General features: G+C 34.4%; 1 protein-coding gene across 2 annotated transcripts in view; it reads right to left on the bottom strand.

The window, feature by feature from the left end:
- The window catches only part of LOC150104404 (poly(ADP-ribose) glycohydrolase-like), a 351154-nt gene that overhangs the window by 118772 nt on the left and 209424 nt on the right, over window positions 1–22958 (bottom strand). For both annotated transcript variants that reach the window (XM_090396352.1, XM_090396353.1), the window contains one exon: window positions 1052–1212. In XM_090396352.1, coding sequence (XP_090252478.1) covers window positions 1052–1212 — 161 coding nt within the window. The remainder of the gene's footprint in view (window positions 1–1051; window positions 1213–22958) is intronic.

The following is a 22958-nucleotide window of genomic DNA, read 5'->3' as shown; positions in this document are numbered from 1 at the left end:
ATTTATTAATGAAGTAAAGAAGTATGCTTAATTGTGTTATGGGTAATTAATGGTAGCAGTCATCATAAAATGTATAGGTTGGGTGGCAATTTTGCAATAAAACAGTTTTAACTATCTCAGTACATGGTATTCATTCTCAAAATCCAATTATATTACATTACTTTTGTGTTGCTTCCTTCCTAATCTTGAAATACCTATGTACATAATTTTGAATAGCCTGTAACAAATCAGTTTAGTTTCCAATTAGTTTCATTTGTGCTGGCATCTATTTGAAATAAATAATAAATATTGAAGAATAATGAAACCATGGTTGAAGAATAATTCAAAGATGGGCAACATATTTAATAATAATGTAAATCTGTTAAGAATAGGAATTTTTTTATCTTTCATATTTATTTGCGATATTACCATAAAAGACCTCCATGGAGTCAAAAATTCATTAGAAAGGTTTCACTCTGTCATGATCACTCATAACATTTTCTTACAATGCATTCCACTCACACATCACTCTGCATATAAAAAATCTACTCTTTAATCTCCTCTTCAACTTATACACACACCTTGGGATATTTCTGATTCTTCCTTTGCTCTGTGTAATCTCTTCAATATAATGAGTACATAAACAACATAAACCAAATGGTTAAATCTGCATACAGCAGTCTAAGTATGGTCTGACCATTATCATGTACAATGGCATAACCATCTCCCTATCTCATTGGCAGTGTACTGTTAAATTTGCAGCATTTGTATAATATTTGCATAATATTACCATAAAAGACCTGCATGCAGTTAAAAATTAATCCTTACCCTCAGATAACAAATTTCATCCACCTCATTAAGAAGTGTTCCACCAATACAATGCACAATCATACACACTTTTCTTTTAGCATTATTTTTATTTAAAGACACCAGCACAAATCAAACCATCTAAAGTCATTCTGGCATAGGATGTTTAAAATTTATCATCGTAACCAATTTTTCATCAATTTTTTTTATAAACTAAGTTTTAATTATTACAATAAAAAACAAACTTATGAAATGTGTTCTCTACCTGTTAAAGTTTATATCTGGGTATGATGAATACTCAGAATTCCGTTTCTGTGCATTTCTTCTTGGAAAAGTGCAAAGAAATGCATTAGCCAAGAGACTGCCAATTTGTTTCTGAGAAAGTGTGAGGGACATATCTTTGTATCTCTTCAAGAGTAGAGGAGGCTAGTTAAAAATAAACTGAAATTATAAGATGCTTATAAATGACTTTAATGACTTATAAGCTATTAAATGTACCAATAAAGACTTGCAAGAACAGTGAAATCAGTCTCACTCAGCTTTGAAGTTTATTCTTTTTTCCATACGTAACTGACTGATAATAATGATAAATTATTACCAAGTAACCAACAGCAAATTATTTTATCTCTAAATCTTTCTTTATATGGTTTCCCTATATTTCTTTGGTTCTGATTTCAAGATTACTTCCAGGTTGCTATAAAATAATTATTTCTTCTTCACCATCATCATCATCAAATTCCTGACATTTACCCTCAAGGGGTGTCACAGGATATGATTGTACTAAATGAAAAACTAACATCATTACTAACTTCTTATCTACAGTTTTCCCCCAAATCAATCTGTTACCTGTCAAGACTCCAACATTATCAGATCTTATATTTTTATCAAAGAAACTTTTGACTGTATCACTCTACCTATATCTTGGTCTTCCTGTGGGTCTGTTTTCTGCCAACTGGCAGAGAATACTTGTTTTGCTAATCTTTCCTCTCCCATTTTGTTACCATACCACCAGAGATTAGCTCTGCTAACAATGTCAAGTTCTTGCCTAATATCCTCGTTTTTAATATGATATTGATGCCATCTGTTCAGAACTCTCATATCTGTGGTCTTTATCAAGTGTTTTACTTCTAACCCAGCTCTCACATCCATAAGTTAAAACTGGATTGAACACTGTCTTGTATATAGCTAATTTAGTGTTTTGACTAATTTCTCTCTTATTCCATATAAATTTATTCATTTGACTTCTTACCATACCAACTTTGTTGATTCTGTTCCCTATTTCCATATTTAATTTACCATCTTCACTAAAAAAGCTGTGTAACTGAGAGGAGACCTCCACATAGCCTTTAAAGGAATGCAGAGAACCGACCAGGGCTTCTGACCTAATGTCCAATCCTCACCTTCTCGTGGTGCACCTTGTTCGGTATGTACCTGGCTGAATGAATGAGGATGGGCTGACAAGAAGGGATTTAGCCGACCAAATTGTATTCTTATTGGATTAAACCAAAATACAAAATGATGGTACAACATGACAAAATTTCAAGCCGGCTGGGGCATCGCCCGGTTAAATAACGCTCCTATTGTTTTTGCAAGGGAACCAAGGAGGACAGGGAAAAGTCAGCTAATGGAACAAATCTGAAAACACACCCCAACTCAACATCACCAGAATTAAAAATCGGTACTATCAACATAAGAAGCCTGAATGGCAAAGAAATGGAACTAGCTGAGGAATTAGTACCAGATCAACATAAATACGGGTGACTGAAACAAAAAAGACAAAAACTGCTGGTGAGATCTTTCTGAACAATAAATACAAAATGTCATATTCAGGCAATGACAATCAAGAAAATGAAGGAGTAGCCATAGTATTCAACATTAAATACGAGCTAATCTTCTTGAATGGCAGGCAGTCTCAAGTAGAGTGATGTGGGCAAATATCAGAATGTGGAACTGGACAATGAGACTTATTTGTGCCTATGGTCCCACAGAAGGGACCATAGGCACAAATTGCCAGCCCATCCTCGTTCTACTAAAGTAGAAGAGACGGAATTTTTTGAGGTATTAGAGAAAGCAACTGACACAATGAAAAAGGAAAAGTTGGTCATTGTTGGGGATCTAAATAGCAGAGTAGGAAATGATTGTCAGACATACAGAAATATTTTTTGGGAAAATTTGGAGAAAAGAGCAAAGCTAATAATAATGGCAAATACTTGTTGGATTTCTGCTCAGGACATGAACTGACACAATGTTCCACATAAAAATGTGCACAAATTCACATGGAGAGAAGAGGCAAGGAATAAGAAATGTCACATTGAACTTTGTTATTGTTGATAGTGATGTTTTCTCCCTGCTGCAGGACAGCAGAGTGTACAGAGGATTTGAAATTGATCACCATTTAGTCTTGAGTAGGATAAAATTAAATTTCATATTGAAAAGAATAACATGTAAGAAAGTTTTAAAGTGAATAAAAGTTGAGCAGCTCTCAGATGTGAACTGTAAACTAAATAAATAAAAAATTATTGAAGGAAAATTGAAAGAGTTTGAGAACAGGAATCAAACCTTAGAGATTAAGTGGCAAGGCTTGAAGGAAACTGTGACTGATTCGGCCAGAGAGGCATGTGGTGAGGTTGTCTGCAAGGATAGAAAAACCAGAACTCCATGGTGGACACAGGAAGTTAAAGAGGCAGTGAAGGAAAAGAAGAAAGCATATCCAAAGTTCCTGGCAAATGAGTCAGCTTGTGCTCTTAGCGAATACAGAGACAAATTTAAGAAAGCATGTAAAACTGGCTACACAAAAGCCATGGGAGGACTTTGCTAAGAATATAGAAAATAAATATCAAGAAGGTGGCAAGATATTCTGAAGGGTCTTGAAGCTCAGAAATATAGATATAAAAGGAATTAGAGATGATAAACTTGACATGAAAACAGGAGATAAAGATATCCTTGAAGTATGGAGTAATTACTTTGAAAAATTGCTAAATAAAACAAGCAGTGATGACAGCACAGTGATAAAAAACACTGACCAGGCATGCAGTCAGGAATATATATCCATACTTGAAGTAAAAAAAGCCATCAAAAGCTGAAATGTGGAATGGAAGCTGGAGTAGATGATATTCGACCAGAAATGCTCAAATATGGAGGTATAAAAGTCTTACAGTGGCTGCACTGCATAGTTCAGAAGGCCTGGCCAAAGGGACAAATCTCAGATGATTTGAGTAGAACTCTCATAGTACCCATATATAAAAAGGGAAAGAAAACTGAATGTGAGAATTACAGAGGTATTTTCGTACTGAGTGTTCCTGGGAAGATTTATGCAAGTATACTTGCGAAATGGTTGAGAAGAACTGTGGAAGAAAAGCATGGTGAAGAACAAGCTGGATTCAGGCCATATAAAGGCTGTCAGGATCAGATCTTCACTTTACAACAAATAGTTGAGAAATCATGGGAATATAACAAAACTCTGTATTTAAGTTTTGTCTGTCTGAAAAAGGCTATTACAAGGTGTCAAGAGAGAAGCTATTCAATACGCTACAGTTATATGGTGTCAATGGGGCATTATATAAAGCAATACTTAGTCTTTATTTGAGTTGTAAGTCAGCAGTTAGAATTGAAGGAAGTACAGGAAGATGGTTTAATGTTAAATCTGGTGTCAGACAAGGATGTACATTATCCCCTCTGTTATTCATTAACTATATGGATCACATTATGAAGGAAAGTGGTATTAAACATGATATCAAAATTGGAGATGTTAATGTCATTTCTTTGCTGTATGTGGATGATGTTATACTTCTAAATAAATCTGCTACAAGTCTGCAAGATTCCCTGACTAAATTGAATAACTGTTGTTATAGATGTGGTATGAAGGTTATCAATAAAAAGACAAAGACAATGAAATTAGGCAGAATCGTTAAAAATGTCAACTGCATTGTGAACGGAGAACCTGTGGAACAAGTAAAACATTTCAGCTACTTAGGCACGATTTTTAGTGTAGATGGTAAATTAAATATGGAAATAGACAACAGAATCAACAAAGCTGCTATGGTAGGAAGTCAACTGAATAAATTTATATGGAATAAGAGAGATATTAGTCAAAACACTAAATTAGCTGTACAAGACAGTGTTCAAACCAGTTTTAACTTATGGATCTGAGAGCTGGGTCAGAAGTATAACACTTGACTAAAGACTAGACACCACAGATATGAGAGTTCTGAAAAAGATTAGAAGCGTGAACAGATGGCATCAATGGCAATATCATATTAAAAACGAGGATATTAGGAAAGTACTTGACATTGTCAGCATCCAGGAATGCGTTAGCAGAGCTAATCTTAGGTGGTATGGTCACTTAAAAAGAATGGGTGAGGAAAGATTAGCAAAACAAGTGTTCTCTGCCAGGAAAATAACCCAGATATAGGTCAGAGGTGTCAACTAATGTTTGCATAAGATCTACGTTGTCCATACAGTATACCTGTGATCTACCTTTTTGAAAATTGGAGTATAAGGTATACGTGTTATATCTGTAATTTGTCGGCTGTGTTATTGATATATCCTTACTTTCATATAATGTTATTTCGTAAGTCGTAAGTTCAATCTTTCTATACATTAATTTACTGTCTCTAGAATCTATCCTTTTGCTTACTCAAAACTTTGTACAATCAAAGTCCTACTCTATTGTTATGTCGCTATCTCTCTATATTATATCTTATTCTACCTCTATAATAACTCTCCTTCTAATCTATTGTCGTGCTCCTAAAATACTAATTCAGATTTATTTCCTCTTCTGATATTGGCAAAATTTATATTTCGCTGCGCCAGCCAATATCCTATAACAGAAGAGACTCTTGTTCAGGGAAATAATTCAAAATTTAAAAGGATACACACAATAATTTATCTCACGCTAGTGCTGTGCAGATTCAGTTAGCAGTCATAGACCGAATCTCACTTAAACAATTATATCTAAATTCCTTCCCAACAAAAGGTTCAGTTTCATAAGTGGTGGTTTGAACTCGTAATCAGGCATAACTCAGGTATAAGGTACAAAACATGTTTATTGGAAAAACATAAAACATTTACAGTTATGTAAGTTTAAATACTCAGTGAATCAAAGGTTCATTCTAAGTTAAGGGTTATACTAAATCACAATGAATCAGAGCAAGTTAAATCCTTCAGTTATGAAAGGACAAGATTAGGTTTAAGCAAAATACTACTACTATATAATTCCTTTCACAAGTTACTCACAGAATACTTATTGAACACTTTCATTAATACTCTATCAATGATTACCTTAATTCTAAATTTCATTTAAGCAAGTCTAGCCATTCACAAATCACTGCCTATTTAACAACTCTTCTTTGTTCCACTAGGGCTTAATTAATTCAGTCAAATTCTCACTACAAGTTCTCTACTAGTGTCCTTTAGTTACAACACACACAAATTTCTTGTTCTTCTAAACAAATTTTTAACATAGAATGAAAACTCCTACATTACCGGATCCTTTCAGATTTCATGCCGCCATCTCATGTAGGTCTGGATTACCGTACTGCATATTCTTCGGCTGTCTTTGCGCCTGGCGATGTACTACGCTTTTTCTTCTAATCGTTTCCGACTGCTGCGTGCTGTCTACCGCTCCGCTGGAAACTCTCTCCAATGGGACATTCTGCTAAGGCTCGATTCCACATGGGCCGTCATATCGCAATCAACTCCGCTTGAAAATCTTCAAGCATTCTCAAGAAAAGAACCTGCCGTCCGTCATTACCGTTGCCGACCCACCGCTCTCTCACGAATCCTCCGACAAACTCCCCCTAAAACTCGAATCCGGCACTTGAAAATCAAAAGGTCAAAAGGCCTCTTAAAACGGCGTGCTTCGTCTTTTATTCGCCCTATTCGGGCACCCTCTATTCAATGCGGTTTTCACCCATGAACCCCATCGTTCATGCCCCTTGGGTGATCCTACACTCTCGCTAACCTATCCGGTTACATTATTCTAGGAAGGCGCTCTGACGTCATATTTCCACGTAGGTATAGCCTCCATCGCTACGCTCGACTCATACCGATTATACGCGATTATTCCGGATTACTATTATAAACTTTTCTCAGAATTTCGCAAAGTACTAGACAGCTTACTTGGGAATTACAAATAACCTAACAATAACTCTCACTATATCGCACACATGGACTATACATTATTACAAAACATAAAACAAAACTTTATAATTATTAACTGATGTGCAGATATCTCCTTAATTAGTAGTAGTTTATTATGTTAAATCCTGAATGAAGAATTTGCTTGTAAAGCTCTGCATTCAGGACTGTTGTGATAGATGTGGTATGAAGGTCATCAATAAAAAGACAAAGACAATGAAATTAGGCAGAATCGTTAAAAATGTCAACTGCGTTGTGAACAGAGAACCTGTGGAACAAGTAAAACATTTCAGCTACTTAGGCACGATGTTTAGTGTAGACGGTATATTAAATATGGAAATAGACAACAGAATCAACAAAGCTGGTATGGCAGGAAGTCAACTGAATAAATTTATATGGAATAAGAGAGATATTAATCAAAACACTAAATTAGCTGTGCAAGACAGTGTTCAAACCAGTTTTAACTTATGGATCTGAGAACTGGGTCGGAAGTAAAACACTTGACTAAAGACTAGACACCACAGATATGAGAGTTCTGAAAAAGATTAGAGGCGTGAAGATGGCATCAATGGCAATATCATATTAAAAACAAGGATATTAGGAAAGTACTTGATATTGTCAGCATTCAGGAATGCGTTAGCAGAGCTGATCTCGGGTGGTATGGTCACTTAAAAAGAATGGGTGAGGAAAGATTAGCAAAACAAGTGTTCTCTGCCAGGTTGGCAGGAAAACAACCCAGATATAGGTCAGGGGTGTCAACTAATGTTTGCATAAGATCTACGTTTCCATACAGATATACCTGTGATCTACCTTTTTGAAAATTGGAGTATAAGGTATAAGATTTCTCATTTATGTTTAGACAAAGAAAAAATTATCAGAATATTATTTATTATTATTACAATATATTATTATAATTATTATAATATTAATTAGTTATAATGCTTAAAAGAATATTGCAGTTTTTTTACCACACTGATTAAAATAAACATTTCATGTTGAACTTCCTGATGAACCAGCATTACTTATTCTACACTGCAACCTGTTCACAATTCTTGCGTAATTTGGTGTGTAATTAGTTAGTGCATTTCTCAAACATGATTCCAAATGCTCGAATGTTAATGTGGTACAATATTTTGACTTCAAAATTTCCAAAATCTCTCTTCGTGTGCCCTTGCTTTGACGTAAACATAATTTCTTATTGTTATTATTTCTTCTTCTAGCATAACAATATGCATATCAAAAATAGAGGAAAGGTTTTCTGCTATTACTTCTGGATTTAAGTTGGTATCAAATGGAAAATTCATGAAGAGAATTACATTCTCAAGTTTCTTGAAATCCTGAAAGTGGTCGTGAAATTCTGCAATTACTTTCAGAATTTCACCAATATATTTATTTCTGTTGAAATTAGCAAAAGCAGAACTACTTAGTTGTGCGGTCATATTCAGAAAATTACATAAATTGTTATTTTCAAGCTTCACTATCAGTTGATTCAATTTTTCTTTAAAAGCATTGATAGAACTAATCATATCAAAAATTGTTTTTCCAGGACCCTGAAGTTGTAGGTTTAATTCCTTTAATTTACTGGTTATGTCGGTCAAAAAAGCTAAATCCAATAGCCAAATATCATCTTTTAACTGTTCGTATTCGTCGCCCCTATCGGCAAGAATTTTTTCAATTAAATCCCTAAATCTTCGAAGAAATTTGCCCCAACTTAACCACCTGACATCAGTATGCATAAGCAGCTCAGAAGGTTCATCATTATCATTTTCTTCCATTCGCAACTTAAAAAGGCACCTTTGCAGAGTTTTTGTCCAAATTGAATTAGAAATCTTGAAAGCTATGTTCAAAATTTCTTTCATATTTAAAACTTTAGCACACAGCACTTGTTGATGTATAATACAATGATACTGTAAGAAGTTAGGAAAATCTTCATCATAGCATGTAAAACTGTTGCGATGACTGTTAAAGCTGGTGCTCCATCTGTGGTAATTGACACTAGTTTATAAGGAATCAATTCAATTGTCTTGCTGTAATACTTCACCCCATGTTTGCCCCTTTAACGGAATGATAGTAAGCAATTCTTCTGTAGTAGAAAAGTCTTTAAAAACCATTCTAATAAAAATAATCATTTGGGTGATGTCAACTGCATCCGTAGATTTGTCCAACTGAAGTGAAAAGGCCTGACAATCCTTAATATCCTGCATTAGTTGCTCTTTTAGATCCAAATTTATTTCTTCTACTCGTTTTGCAACTGTATCTCATTGACAGCAGCAACTATTTCTGATTTATTTTCAAAATTACAAAACAATGATTCAGCTGCTGCAAGAAATGCTTTTTTAAAAATTGCACCATCACTAAAGGGTTTCTTATGTTTGGCAAGAATATGGCTCACTCTTAATGATGCAGTTGTTGCTGTCTCTGAGTTCGATATTATTTTAATAATACATAACTGTTGTGATGACAAACTTTTCTTCAATTCTTGAATTTCGACTTTTCGTAAATCACTGTTACGTGGATAGCTGCTGTGCACTGATTTAAAGTGTCGTTCCAAGTTCCCTTTTATCGGCAGAGAAACACTTCCATTGCAAATCAAACAACAACATCTGTCTTTGATCATAATAAAGAAATAATCATGTTCTCACTCTTGATGATAGTGATATGTCTTTGCAAAAAGCAAATGTCATGATGGTACAATTTTAAATTATATTAAAACACTTTAAACTTCAAATTTTAGACTTGTAGCAGAGTACTAGCACAAAACAAACAACCGAGTTTATAATACTGCTATCATTTATACATCGAGCTTCATGTGTTATGTTTGTACAGTGCATCAAAGCGAACAAAAACCCAAAGTGGGCCTGTCTATGAGTGTGTATACATTTCCAAGTACACTCCACAACAAAAGTCTCATAGCGGGAAATTTAAATATTTTTAACCTAATATTTGTAATTTTTCTACTGAAATTTTTGAAATAAAATTCAATTTAATATAATTGAATTATAAACTGGAAGTATTGTACAAAAAGTGTTTATTTTAAGTTTTTAATTAACGTAAATTTTAAATAGAACCATAATATAGATTATTATTTGATAAATAGGTTAACATTATTTATTTGCTTTATCGTATTCGGACTCATCTATATATTATTTTGAAAATTGAGACAAAATAAATTTGCGATAGAGTAAAATATTTCAGGCAGTAGCTGAAATATTTTACTTGTTCTATAGGTTCTCCATTCACAATGCAGTTGATATTTTCAATGCTTCTGCCTATTTTCACTATCTTTGTCTTGTTATTGCTGACCTTCATACTATATCTATTACAAGCTATTCAATTTAGTCAGGGAATCTTGAAGATTTGTAGTAGATTTATTTAGAAGTATAACATGATCTGCATAAAGCAGAGAGCTGACATTCTTCTTCTTTAGTATTCTGCAATTGAGCAGGTTTTTCTTTTAGCAGCAGAAACTTTCCTTCCACTCTCTTCTGTTCTGAGCCTTCTCTTTCAAGGTTGTGTACCTGTCTCCATTCAGCATGTCATCTAGCATTGTTTTCCTTACTCTTCCTCTGGGTCTTTTTCCATCTATTTTTCCTTCAATGGCATCTCTGATGATTCCATTCCCTCTCAGAATACATCTGATCCGGTTTCCCTTGCTTCTTTTTATCCTCTTTAACAGACTTCTTTCTTCTTCTTCTACTCTTTTTAAGACCTCTTCATTAGTTATTTTATTTGTCCATTTGATTTTTTTCCATCCTTCTCCAAATCCACATCTCAAAGCTTCCCAAAATCTTAATTTCTTCTTTCTTCAATGTCCAAGTTTCAGATGCATAGAGGGCAACACTCCACACATAACATTTTATTAGTCTTTTCTTTAGGTTTCTATCCATTTTACTTCAGAATAAATTCCATTTTCTATTAAAGGCATCTCTTCCCATCGCTATTCTTGCTTTTATGAAACTTTTACATCTTCATCACTGCTAATAACACTTCCTAGATATTTAAATGTCTTTACTTAATTCAATTTTCCCCCATTTATTCTGATACCCATATTTTCCTCTTTCCTTGCTATTTTCATTGCCTTTGTTTTTCTGATGTTAATTTTCATTCCGTAATTGATACAGGATTCTGGTAATCTGTTCAACAGATGTTGTAGTCCTGTTTCAGTGTTTGATAGTAATGCCTTGTCGTCTACGTATCTTATTGCAAATATCTGTCTACCTCCAATCTTTATTCCTTCTTCCGAATTCTCCACTGCTTCTTTTATCATTGCTTCGGAATACATGTTGAATAAAACTGGTGACAGAGAATAGCCTTGTCTTACTCCTCGTCCAATGATACCTGGTTCTGCTGTACCATATATGTCTCTCACCATGGCAGTTTGTTCCATATATAGTGAGATAATACTATCATAACAATAATAGACAAAGACATGGTTTGGCCATGTAACCAGAATGGGAACAGAAAGACTACCATCTAAAGCCCTGAATACATCGATGGAAGGTAAAAGATCCAAAGGACGGCCCAGAATTAGATGGATAGACAAAATAAAAGAGGACCTGAAAACCGAATCACAACAAGTGACACCAAACTGGACAGAATTGTTCGGACTCTCCCAGGACAGATGGAAGTGGAAAGAGTTCATTCGGCCTCATCATCATCTGCATAGATGATGGAAGAGAGAAGAAGAAGATAGTGAGATAATTAGCCTTCTGTCTTTATTTATTTAGAAGTATAATATAACATGATCTGCATAAAGCAGAGAGCCGACATTAACATATCCAATTTTGATATTAGATTTAATACCACTTTCCTTCATAATAATTTCTTCTTCTTTAGTATTTCCCAAAGTGGGTGAATAGATTCGGACCAGTGCGTTATCAGATGGTCTTTTCTGCAATTCTTGCCATCATTAATGTTTCATTTACTGGTCTGTATCCTAGCAATGTTTCACTTCCTCTTTTATTGAAAGGAATCCAACCTCCACTTCATGTTTTGCATTACTGTCATATCTGATAATTGTTCTATCTTTTTTTTTTTTTTTTTAGGTTTCTATCCATTTTACTTCTGAATAAATTCCATTTTCTATTAAAGGCATCTCTTTCCATCGCTATTCTTGCTTTTAATGTCACTTTTACATCTTCCATCACTGCTAATAACACTTCCTAGATATTTAAATGTTTTTACTTAATTCAATTTTTCCCCATTTATTCTGATATCCATGTTCTATCTTTCATTTCCCCTAACTCTGTCTAGAGTATCTCTGTTAATGTCATGTCGGTGTAGCTCCATCTCCTAACAAAACCATCTACCTTTCTAGGTGCCCAAAAAAAGTATGGATATTCCTACTGATATAATGATTCTTGCTAGCTTTACTCTTGCATTTCTTTCAGTAGCTGAATTGTCAATCCAATCCTGATAGCTCAGTTGGGTATGTACATCTTGTATATATGGGCTACATCTGAGCCAGCATGTTGTACTTTTTCTTTGTACTTTCACTTTCATGTTGCACCAGATTTCAATCAGTGTTTCTTTTATTTTATTTATTATTTTTTTTTTCCAGTCAGACTGCAATCTTGGACTGCTGAACATGCCATCAACACTAAGCACATAGTTCACGAGAAAGAGACAAGAATCCTACATAAAAGCCAATTTTTATTGATATAACAAAAAATAACTAACACTGAGTTTAATAGGCCATAATAGATATTTAATTAAATGTGCTAGTTTCACAACATATGCTAGTGGCCTTTTGTGGATTAGGAAGAACAAACAAATATACAGTAAGCATGAACCATTACATAACTAAAAGCCGAACATGTAAGAACTGTTACACAAAAATAAAAAAAAATAAAATAATAAAATGAATAAATATACATATAATTTTATTTTCTTATTATATTTATATATAAATATAAAAATTATATAATAAATAACAGTAAAAAAATAAAATAATAATAAATAAAAAAGTAAGTTTTTTTTTCAATTTTTATGTAATAGTTCCTACATATTAGGCTTTTAGTTATGCATTGGTTCGTGCTTAACATTTATTGTACATTTGTTTGTTCTTCCTAACCCAGAAGAAGCCACTAGCAAAACTAGTAGGTTTAATTAAATATCTATTGAACTATTAAACCCTAGTTATTTTTTGTTCAAATTTTGGTCGATAAAATCGACATATTCTTATAGATCTTCTTCATAAAGAAATCCTAAATAGATCACAGATGGCTTATGTCATTTATAAGAGAGGATAATTTTTAACTCAACTATCTTTCCTAACTTTCAATTATATATAATTCCATTTTCTTTTCTTTTTTTTCCCCACTTTTAGTTATGAAAATGTTCACTGTTTTTATTTATCTTATACTAAATACTAAGGTGGCACATTTTAGAATTTCTGTTGCTATTTATTTGTCATTCCATTTTATACTGAAGATGCCTGTGCATCATCATCATCAAATTCCAGATATGTACAGGATATGATAGTACTACATGAAAAACTTACATCATTACTAACTTCCTATCTACAATTTTTCTCCAAATCAATCTGTTACCTGTCACGACTCCAACATTATCAGATCTTCTAAGGAACTTTTTACTGTATCAATCCACCTATATCGTCTTCCTCTGGGTCTTTTTCCTGCTAACCTGGCAGAGAACACTTGTTTTGCTTTCCTCTCCCATTCTGTGATGCTAACAATGTTAAGTTCTTTCCTAATATCCTCATTTTTAATATATTGCCACTGATGCTATCTGTTCATTCACACCTCTAATCTTTCACAGGACTCTCATATCTGTGGTCTCTAGTCTGGTCAAGTGTTCTATTTCTAACCCAGCTCTCAGAAGCATAAGTTAAAATTGGTTTAAACACTGTTAATATCTCTCTTATTCCACATAAATTTATTCAGTTGACTTCCTGCCATGCCAGCTTTATTGATTCTGTTGTCTATTTACGTATTTAATTTACCATCTTCACTAAAAATTGTGCTGAAGTAGCTGAAATATTTTACTTGTTCTATAGCTTCTCCATTCATAATGCAGTTGACATTTTCAATGCTTCTGCCTATTTTCATTGTCTTTTCCTTGCTGCTGATATTCAATACCATATCTATTTCAACAGTTATTCAATTTAGTCAGGGAATCATGTAGACTTGTAGCGATTTATTGAGAAGTATAACATCATCCGCATAAAGCAAAGAGTTTCTTACATAAATATCTATAATTTTTGATAACAAATTTAATACTACTTTCCTTCATAATGTGATCCATATAAATAATAAATAACAGAGGGGATAATGTACACCCTCTGTCCAAAAAGAAACTGAACTTTTGATAGAAAATAAAACACAGGCCAATTACAATTATTCAAATAATTTATTTCAATCAATATACTCTCCCTCAGCTTCGATACAGCATTTGGCACAGTTAATTAATTCGTTAAATGAGATTTTTTATATCGGTTTTTGGGATACTGTTGAGGGTCATGGTTACTGCCACTTCGACGATTTCAATGGTGTCGTATCACTTTCCTTTCATTGGCAAATAAAGTCGGGGGAAGAGAAAGAAGTCATAGGGTGCTAAATCAGGTGAATACGGCGAGTGATCCAACACACAAACTTATTTTTTGCTCAAAAACTGTCTCACAATGTTCGATGAGATTGCATTATTGTACAAAAGTGTCCAGCAGCCTACATCATGATATTCATGCCATAACCCACGAATTCTCACTATCAATCGCTTCAAAACTTCGAGATAAAACTCGCCATTCACCGTTTGGCCATGCAGAACGAATTCTTTGTAGATAATGCCCTTGGAATCGTAGAAACAGATCAGCATTATCTTTACTTTTGACTTCTCCAAGCAACTATTTTTCGGATGCCCCCTCTTCTGGTGGAATCCACTCAGCACTCTGGTGCTTTGTTTAAGGCTCATACTCAAAACACCACATTTCGTCGCCAGTAACAATCGTTTCAAGGAAGTTTGAGTCCTTATGAGTGGTTTTAATTAGGTCTTTGCAATGTTCAATTCGATATTTTTTGGTCGTCAATCAACTTGTGGGGAACAAATCACGAATTCAATTTAAGAAGGCCCAAACACTTGGTCAAAATGTTGTGCACAGTTGACTTTGGAATCCCAATTCATCTTCAATCAATCTCGGACAATTTTGAGTTTTCTTTGATCAAATCACACACCTTTTGGATGTTAACTTCACTTAGTCCAGTTTTTGAATGGCTTGGCTTTTCGTCGTCCTCAAGCATCTCATGACCACTTTGAAACAGCTTAAAGCACTGGTAAACTTGATTATGGGATAAGCATTCATCACTTTATGCTTTTTGAAGCATTTGATGCATTTCGGTAAAACTTTTACCAAGTTTAACGCAAAAGTCAATTGCAGCCTCTCTTTGAAAACTCATTTTCCGACTGTTCGTCAAAACACACCGTCACTCTTGGCATATAACTCGGCATTTAATGAAAGAAATGCCATAAACAGTTGACACAACACTAATGAAGGTTGTTGCTTTCGACAATAAAACGATACAACAGGTGGCACCACTAGTTTCTTCTATTTTCGAAAAGGTTGGTTTCTTTTTGGACAGACGATGTAAATGCTTGTCTGACACCAGATTTAACTTAAAACCATCTCCCTGTACTTCCTTCAATTCTAACTGCTGACTTATACAAATAAAGACTAAGTATTGCTTGATATAATACCCCATTGACACCATACAACTGTAGCATTTTGAATACCTTTTCCAGATCTACAAAACTTAAATAGAGATGTTTGTTATATTACCGTGATTTCTACAGTATTTGTCATAAAGTGAAAATCTGATCCTGAAGCCTCTAATTTGGCCTGAATTCAGCTTGTTCTTCACCAATCTTCCCTTCCATAACAATTCTCAACTGTTTTTCAAGTATACTTGCATAAATCTTACCAGGAACACTCAGTAGGGAAATACCTTGATAATAATTACATTCAGTTTTATTTCCGTTTTTATACATAGATACTATAAGAGCTCTACTCCAATCATTTGGAATTCGTCTCTCTGTCCAGCCCTTCTGAACTATGCAGTGGAGGTATAAAAGGTAAGACTTTTATACCTCCATACTTGAGCATTTCTGGTCAAATATCATCTAATCCCTCTTTTCCACATTTCAGGCTTTTGATGCCTTTTTCTACTTCAAGTATGGATATGTATTCCTGACTGCATGCCTGCTCAGTGTTTTTTACCACTGTGCTATCATTACTGCTTGTTTCATTCAGCAATTTTTCGAAGTAATTACTCCATACATCAAGGATATCTTTTTCACCAGTTTTAATGTCACCTTTATCAATCTCTAATTCCTTTTACAGCACTCTTTCCTCCATTTCTGAGCTTCAACAAGAATATTTTGCCACCTTTTTGATATTTATTTTCTATGATCTTATCAAAGTCTTCCCATGACTTTTCTTTAGCTAGTTTTACACAGTGTTTAGATTTCTTACATTTGTCTCTGCATTCTCTAAGAGCACAAGCTGACTTATTTGCAGGAACTTTTGATGTGCTTTCGTCTTTTCCTTCACTGCCTCTTCAACTTCCTGTGTCCACCATGGAGTTCTGATTTTTCTATCCTTGCAGACAACTCACCACGTGCCTCCTGGCTGAACCAGGCAATATTTTGTTTAGGATTTGCCACTGACTCTCCAAAGTTTGGTTCCTGTTCTCAAACTCTTTCATTTTTTCTTAAAAAATGTTTATTTAGTCTATGGTTTGCATCAGAAAGCTGCTCAACTTTTATTCGCTTTAAAACTTTCTTACATGTTCTTCTTTTCAGTACGAAATTCCATTTTATCCTGCTCAAGACTAAATGGTGATCACTTCCAATTTCAAATCCTCTGTACATTCTAGTGTCCTGCACCAGTGGGAAAACTTCACTATCAACAATAACAGCGTCAATGATACTTTTCTTATTCCTTGCCTCTTCTCTCCATGTGAATTGTCCACATTTTTATGTTGGAACATTGTGTTAGTAATAACCAGTCCATGTCCTGAGCAGAAATCCAAAAGGTATTTGCCATTATTATTAGCTTTGCTCTTTTCTCCAAATTTTCCCAAAATATTTCTGTATGTCTGACAATTATTTCCTACTCTGCTATTTAGATCCCCAACAAGGACCAACTTTTACTTTTTCATTGTGTCAGTTGCTTTTTCTAAAGCCTCATAAAATTCCTCCACTTCTACCTCAGCAGAGCCTTCTGTGGGACTAGTGGTACAAATAAGTCTCATTATTGAGTTTCCCATTCTGATACTGCATGGCATTCAAGAAGATTAGCCTCATATTTAAAGCTGAATACTATGGCTTCTTTCTCTTGATTGTCATTGCCTGAATGTAACATTTTGTATTTACTGCTCAGAAAGATCTCACAAGATTTTGTCTTTTTTGTTTCAGTCACCTCTATTATGTCTATCTGGTACTTATCTAATTCTTCAGCTAGCTCCATTTCTTTGCCATTCAAGCTTCTTATGTTGATAGTATCGATCTTGAACTCTGGTGATGTTGAGTAGGGGTGTGTTTTAGGATGTGTTCCAGGTATCTGACTTTTTTGCTGTTCACCTTGGTTCCCTGGCAAAATCAACTGGGGCCTCCAGGTGATGCCCCAGCCAGCATGAAATTCTGTCATGTTGTAGCATCATTTTATATTGTGGTTTAAGCCAATAAAAATACAATTTGGTCAGCTAAATCCCAAATTGCCAGCCCATCCTTGTTCGTTCAGTATTCAGATACCAAAGCTGTTTACCTCCTCTCAGTTAAACAGCTTTGACCCTTAAGCACCACTGTGCCTATGCAACATAAGTGAAAAGTTTACCAATAACCAATGAGTTTTTACAGGTGAATTTTTTTTTTTTGTAGTTTATTTTTAAACAAACCTATGCTGTCCATCAAAGAGAATGTCACTGTTGTCAATCAATTTTGGATCTTGGTTCTCACAACCTCTCCAATATTTTAACCACAACACACAATCTATGTGTCAAGTGTTGTGGAGTCTTATCTTTTTTATGTGTTCCACCAAATGAATTTACTTTTTATCTTTGGACATGTAAGCTTTTGTTTTTAATTGTTATTATATTAAACCTGATATGGCATTCAATCTGATATCAAATTATTATATGAAATGAAAACTGCTCAACTTTGATTTGCTTTCATTTGACCTCTTATATAAAATTCAATTTTATCCCACTCAAAACTAAATAATGATCACCTTCTATTTCAAATCCTGTGTATACTCCTATCATGGGCCACTGGGCAAACATCATTATCAATTTTCACATAGTCAATGAAACTTTTCTTATTTCTTTCATCTTCTCCCAATGTGAATTTGTGCACATTTTTATGTTGGAATATGTTAGTAATAACTAGGCCATGTCCTGAACAGAAATCCAACATGCACTTACCATTATTATTAGTTTTACTCTTTTCTCCCAATTTTCCCAAAACATTTCTGTATGTATATATGTATAGTAATCATTTCCTACTCTGCTGTTTAGATCTCCAACAAGGACCAAAGTTTACTTTTTCATTGTGTCTGCTGCTATCTCTAATGCCTCAAAAAATTCCTCCACTCTTCCTTAGTAGAACCCTCTGTGGGACCATAGGCACAAATATATCCAAATAAATCTCACTGTCCAGTTCTCCATTTTGATATTTCTCCACATCACTCTACTTGATACTGCCTGCCATTCAAGAAGATTATTCTCATATTTAGTTTTGACTGCTATAGCTAATCTGTTTTTCCATGATTGTTATTTCCTGAATATAACATTTTGTATTTGTTGCTTAGAAAGATCTCACTATTGTTTTCCATTTCCTTCCACTGAGTGAAATAAAACTGACATGATGGAAACAGGGTTATCAACCGTGAAGTGTAAATGGTAAGAAGAAATATCCTGGTCAGAAATATGACACCATAACAACTCCTGTCTGATATTTTCATATGATCAAAACCCATCTGAAGCTTCATATGATGATTCAGGTTGGTTTTGATGGTACAGCATCTGTAGGAGACTTCACACTGATGTTGTGAAAAGAACTTTCATGGATGATAAACTGATTCATGCAACTCCTCTTGAATGATAATCAGACCATGCAGTTGAGGTTGCTGCTCATAACTCATGATTACTTAAATCCAATGACTCCAGATGAATCTGAATATATCATCATGAAACTACAACTATTTTGATGTGAGGGATCAGCAAAACATTCAATGCTCTGTATTATATTTGCAACAATGTGACGGGATGTAGATAACTCAGGCAGTATAGAATTAGGAATGACCTACCATTTGATTATCTGCACATGACTGATTATATGAGATGAGGCTGGATGCTGAAATATCCAACAGTGATAAGAATGGCCACCTTATTTGCAAATACAATTAACATAGTATCTTGGATTTGACTGTTGGAAACATCATCTGTTGTCATCATTCTTAATCTTAGATCTATACTTAATGCAAGTGATATTACACTCTTAAATAAATCTAGTACAAGCCTACTATGAAAACAACACTGCATTCAGAAAGGAAAACCCACATATAGCAATCAATCATTTCAACTATCAAGGCACAAGTTTTAGTGAACATGGCAAATTATATAAGGAAATAGAAAACGGAGTAAGCAAAGTTGTTATGGAGGAGTGAAATGAAAATTTATATGGAATAAGATACAAATCTGTCAGATTGCTAAAATTAGCTGTATACAAGACAATGAGAAAAGAAAGATTATCAAAGCAGGTATTTGATATAAAGATGGCAGGAAAAGGACTCAGAGGAAGATCAAAAAAAAAAACTTATGGATTCAAGAAACTGGAAAACTTATTAAAGACAAGCCTACATATAAGAATGTTTGAGAAAATTTAGGAGCATGACCAAATTGAATGACTTGCAGAATCATATTACAAAAACAAAGATATTTGGAAGGAACTGGACATTATTAGTATTCAAGAATATGTACGCAAAGCTAATTTCAGATGGTATGGTCACTTAAACAGAATGAGAAAAGAGAGATTATCAAAGCAGGTATTTGATATAAGGATGGCAGGAAAAGGACACAGAGGAAGACCGAGATTAGGTGGACTGATGCTTGATATCCCAAGCATCAAGATCATCTACAACTAGTGCCTAAAACATTGATCAAGATATAATCATAAACTGTGGTGAGGTCACCCCAGTGAACTTCACTTGCCACCAAAAAACAATCTTGACTCCTCTCTCTCAAAAAAAATCTCAGCTCAGATTCTCTTACTCTCAGTAACACATAAATCACCAAACAAGATCAGATCTCTTTGCTTGGACTAAAATTCACCTCCTCTCTCTCTCTTTTGATGCAAATACATCACATCAATAGCTTCCTCAGCATCCAAAAAACAAGGACGCTGTATTACACCCAAACAAACTCTTTACATTATACAAATTCCCAATCTATTCATTCTTAGAGTACTGCTGACATTTTTTGGATGTAAAACATCTCTAAAAATTCTTGACACTGTCCAGAGGAGAGCATTTCAGCTCAGACAATCCCTTTCTTAAAGATTCATTTCCCCTCTATCTCACAGATGCAATATTTTGGCTGTTTCTATTCTACAGGTACTTCAATGGTCATTGCTCCAGTTATTTGGCAACCATCATTTCTCCACTTTCTGCTACACCTGTTGATATAAGAGTAACAGCTGTTAGTTATATTGTAAGATTTTATTTATTTATCTTATTCTCTTTCTTATGTCTACCTTACTTCTACACATTTAAATCTGTTGTAGTTCTCTTTACCTTTTTCTAACTTAAGCCGATTAATTTAGTCCCTGCTTATAATCCTTTATACCTACAAGTGTTAGCACTGTTAGTAAAAGACCTCTAGAATAGGCAATTCACGGATACAGTGTTAACTATTTCACAAGCGATGTAATTCAGGGAAAATTTATTTGTTTTTTTCGACTGCACCACCCTGAATTACACTTATGGCACAGGAAAAATAGTTATAACACTTATAGAATAGTAAACTTCTAAAAATAATACCTTAAATAGTCAGTCGTGGCAATTTCTCTAATTAAAGCACACAGGTTTGGTTGTTTTTGTGAGACAGTGCATTGGTCAAAAATCAGGCGACAGTTTTTAAACAAACAAAACATGTTTATTTTACTTTAAGCACTATACAATTCCTGCTTTAAACTTAAAGTCGTAACCTTACAATATAGACCTGCAATTCACAATGCTAAGAAAAACTTGCTTTACCAAATCTAGACAATTTCTGGCTGTTACAATCAATATCACTAGCTAACATTCTTCTCAATAAATATATTAGCTAACCTTCAGCCTCAATTACTTCCTATAGCGATTTAACAACTAATTTTAACAAAGCTACGTTCAGCAGACATACAATTCTTGATCACAATCTCAGTGTCAACATATTAAAATCTACTCACAAATTCGTAGAAACAAATACAGTCCTACCAGTCTGGATGACATTTGGCAGTTGTGTTGACTGCCTTCCTCGGTCCTATATCCTAGCCTTTGCTGAATGGCTTTTGGCAGTCATCCTGATGTAGTTTCCAGGATCTGTAGCACGCTCACCGTCAGTTATTGGATCTACTGTCGATGCCGCATATCTGGTCACACGTGGCACGTTCCGCTAAAGGAAATACATCTCCATAGAATGACCTTTCTCTCCTGGGCAAGACACTACTTCCGCAAGACAAACAAACTCCTAGAACAGCCTCCAACCTATACTCCCAAACAGCCAGCCTCCTGAACAGCCTCTTTTATATGATTCAGAAGCTCCTTGTTTTTAGTGTCGGAGACCCCTGAATCTTCCGTAAATAAATGAAGTCACTGATGTTTTGACCTTCAGAGTTGGCGGCCACAATCTCTACATCTGAACGACCATCAATATTTTTGTTTACTTTTAAGTCGTCAACATAATCTGGCCTAATCTCCTTAACTTAAAGAAATACTTTTAACATTCTGTTACATCAAACCAATATAATTCACAATTTTAACATCGTTCTTTTTGTTAGTCAGCTTTACAAGTTTACAATTTACTTCTTTAAAATACAGTGTTACAATTCTTTCTTTCCTCATGGTTTGTGACCTTAGTAAAATCGTTATATAAAATTTCACCGCATCAAATTTTACAATGGCCCATTCTTTTTTTAAAAAAAAAAAAAAGAGACACAAATGTGGATTTTTTTTTTTTTTTTCATTTTAGTCACTGCTCGTTATCTGGATAGGACATGACTCAGTCTAGTTTTCTTACCCTGACTTTAGAATTTACCCCATTTGAATGTACCCTTTCTAAGAAACTGGTTTGACATTTTTGTCCTGGGAATATCTATCTCTCCATGCTTGTACCAGTTGTTCACTTTCAATCTCACCCTGTATCTTCCGCTTTTATCAAGTATTATTATGTCCTTCCCCATTCCATCACTATAGTAATTTCTTCACACACAATTTCTCCTATGTCGTAAAAGCACGTGGCTTTTCACAATCTTGACGGTGAGGATATTTGTTGTTGATTCTTTCTTCTTTCTCAATTATATGTACCTCACATTCATTAGCATTGTTTTCCTTAACTGGTTCTTTTTATTCGTGTGTGGACCGTCTGCAATTTTGACACTCGAGATTAAATAAGCTCCACTTAATGTTTCAGTATGGGGAACTTCTTCTACTGAGGGATTGGATATGGGGCTAGTCTGGTCAATGTGACACACATCTCTTTCTTTTGCTTGTTCATCATTTCTACTATAGCTGTTGTTCTCTTGTTACCTTCTAGTATTAGTTTTTCTTGTCTGAACTTTCTGTGTGTTGCACCCTCTACTCAACTGTGTAACTTCCATCAGGGAAATTTCTTTAGTGCTAAAATCACAAGAGAATTTGTATCTTTCTAAGAAGTCAGTTCCTAATATCATTCAGGCAACTTCAAACTGAACTCTCATCTTTCTCTTAGCATACATTGTGGGATTTGAAATTCCTGTTAATTTTATCGGTCTCCTTAGTTTAGTCATGC

Source organism: Typopeltis vanoorti, chromosome 8 (assembly GCF_054136105.1).
Source record: "Typopeltis vanoorti isolate ZY-2024b chromosome 8, IOZ_Tvanoo_1.0, whole genome shotgun sequence".
NCBI classification, from domain to species: Eukaryota; Metazoa; Arthropoda; class Arachnida; order Uropygi; family Thelyphonidae; genus Typopeltis; species Typopeltis vanoorti.
This window is presented reverse-complemented; position numbering and strand designations above follow the sequence as displayed.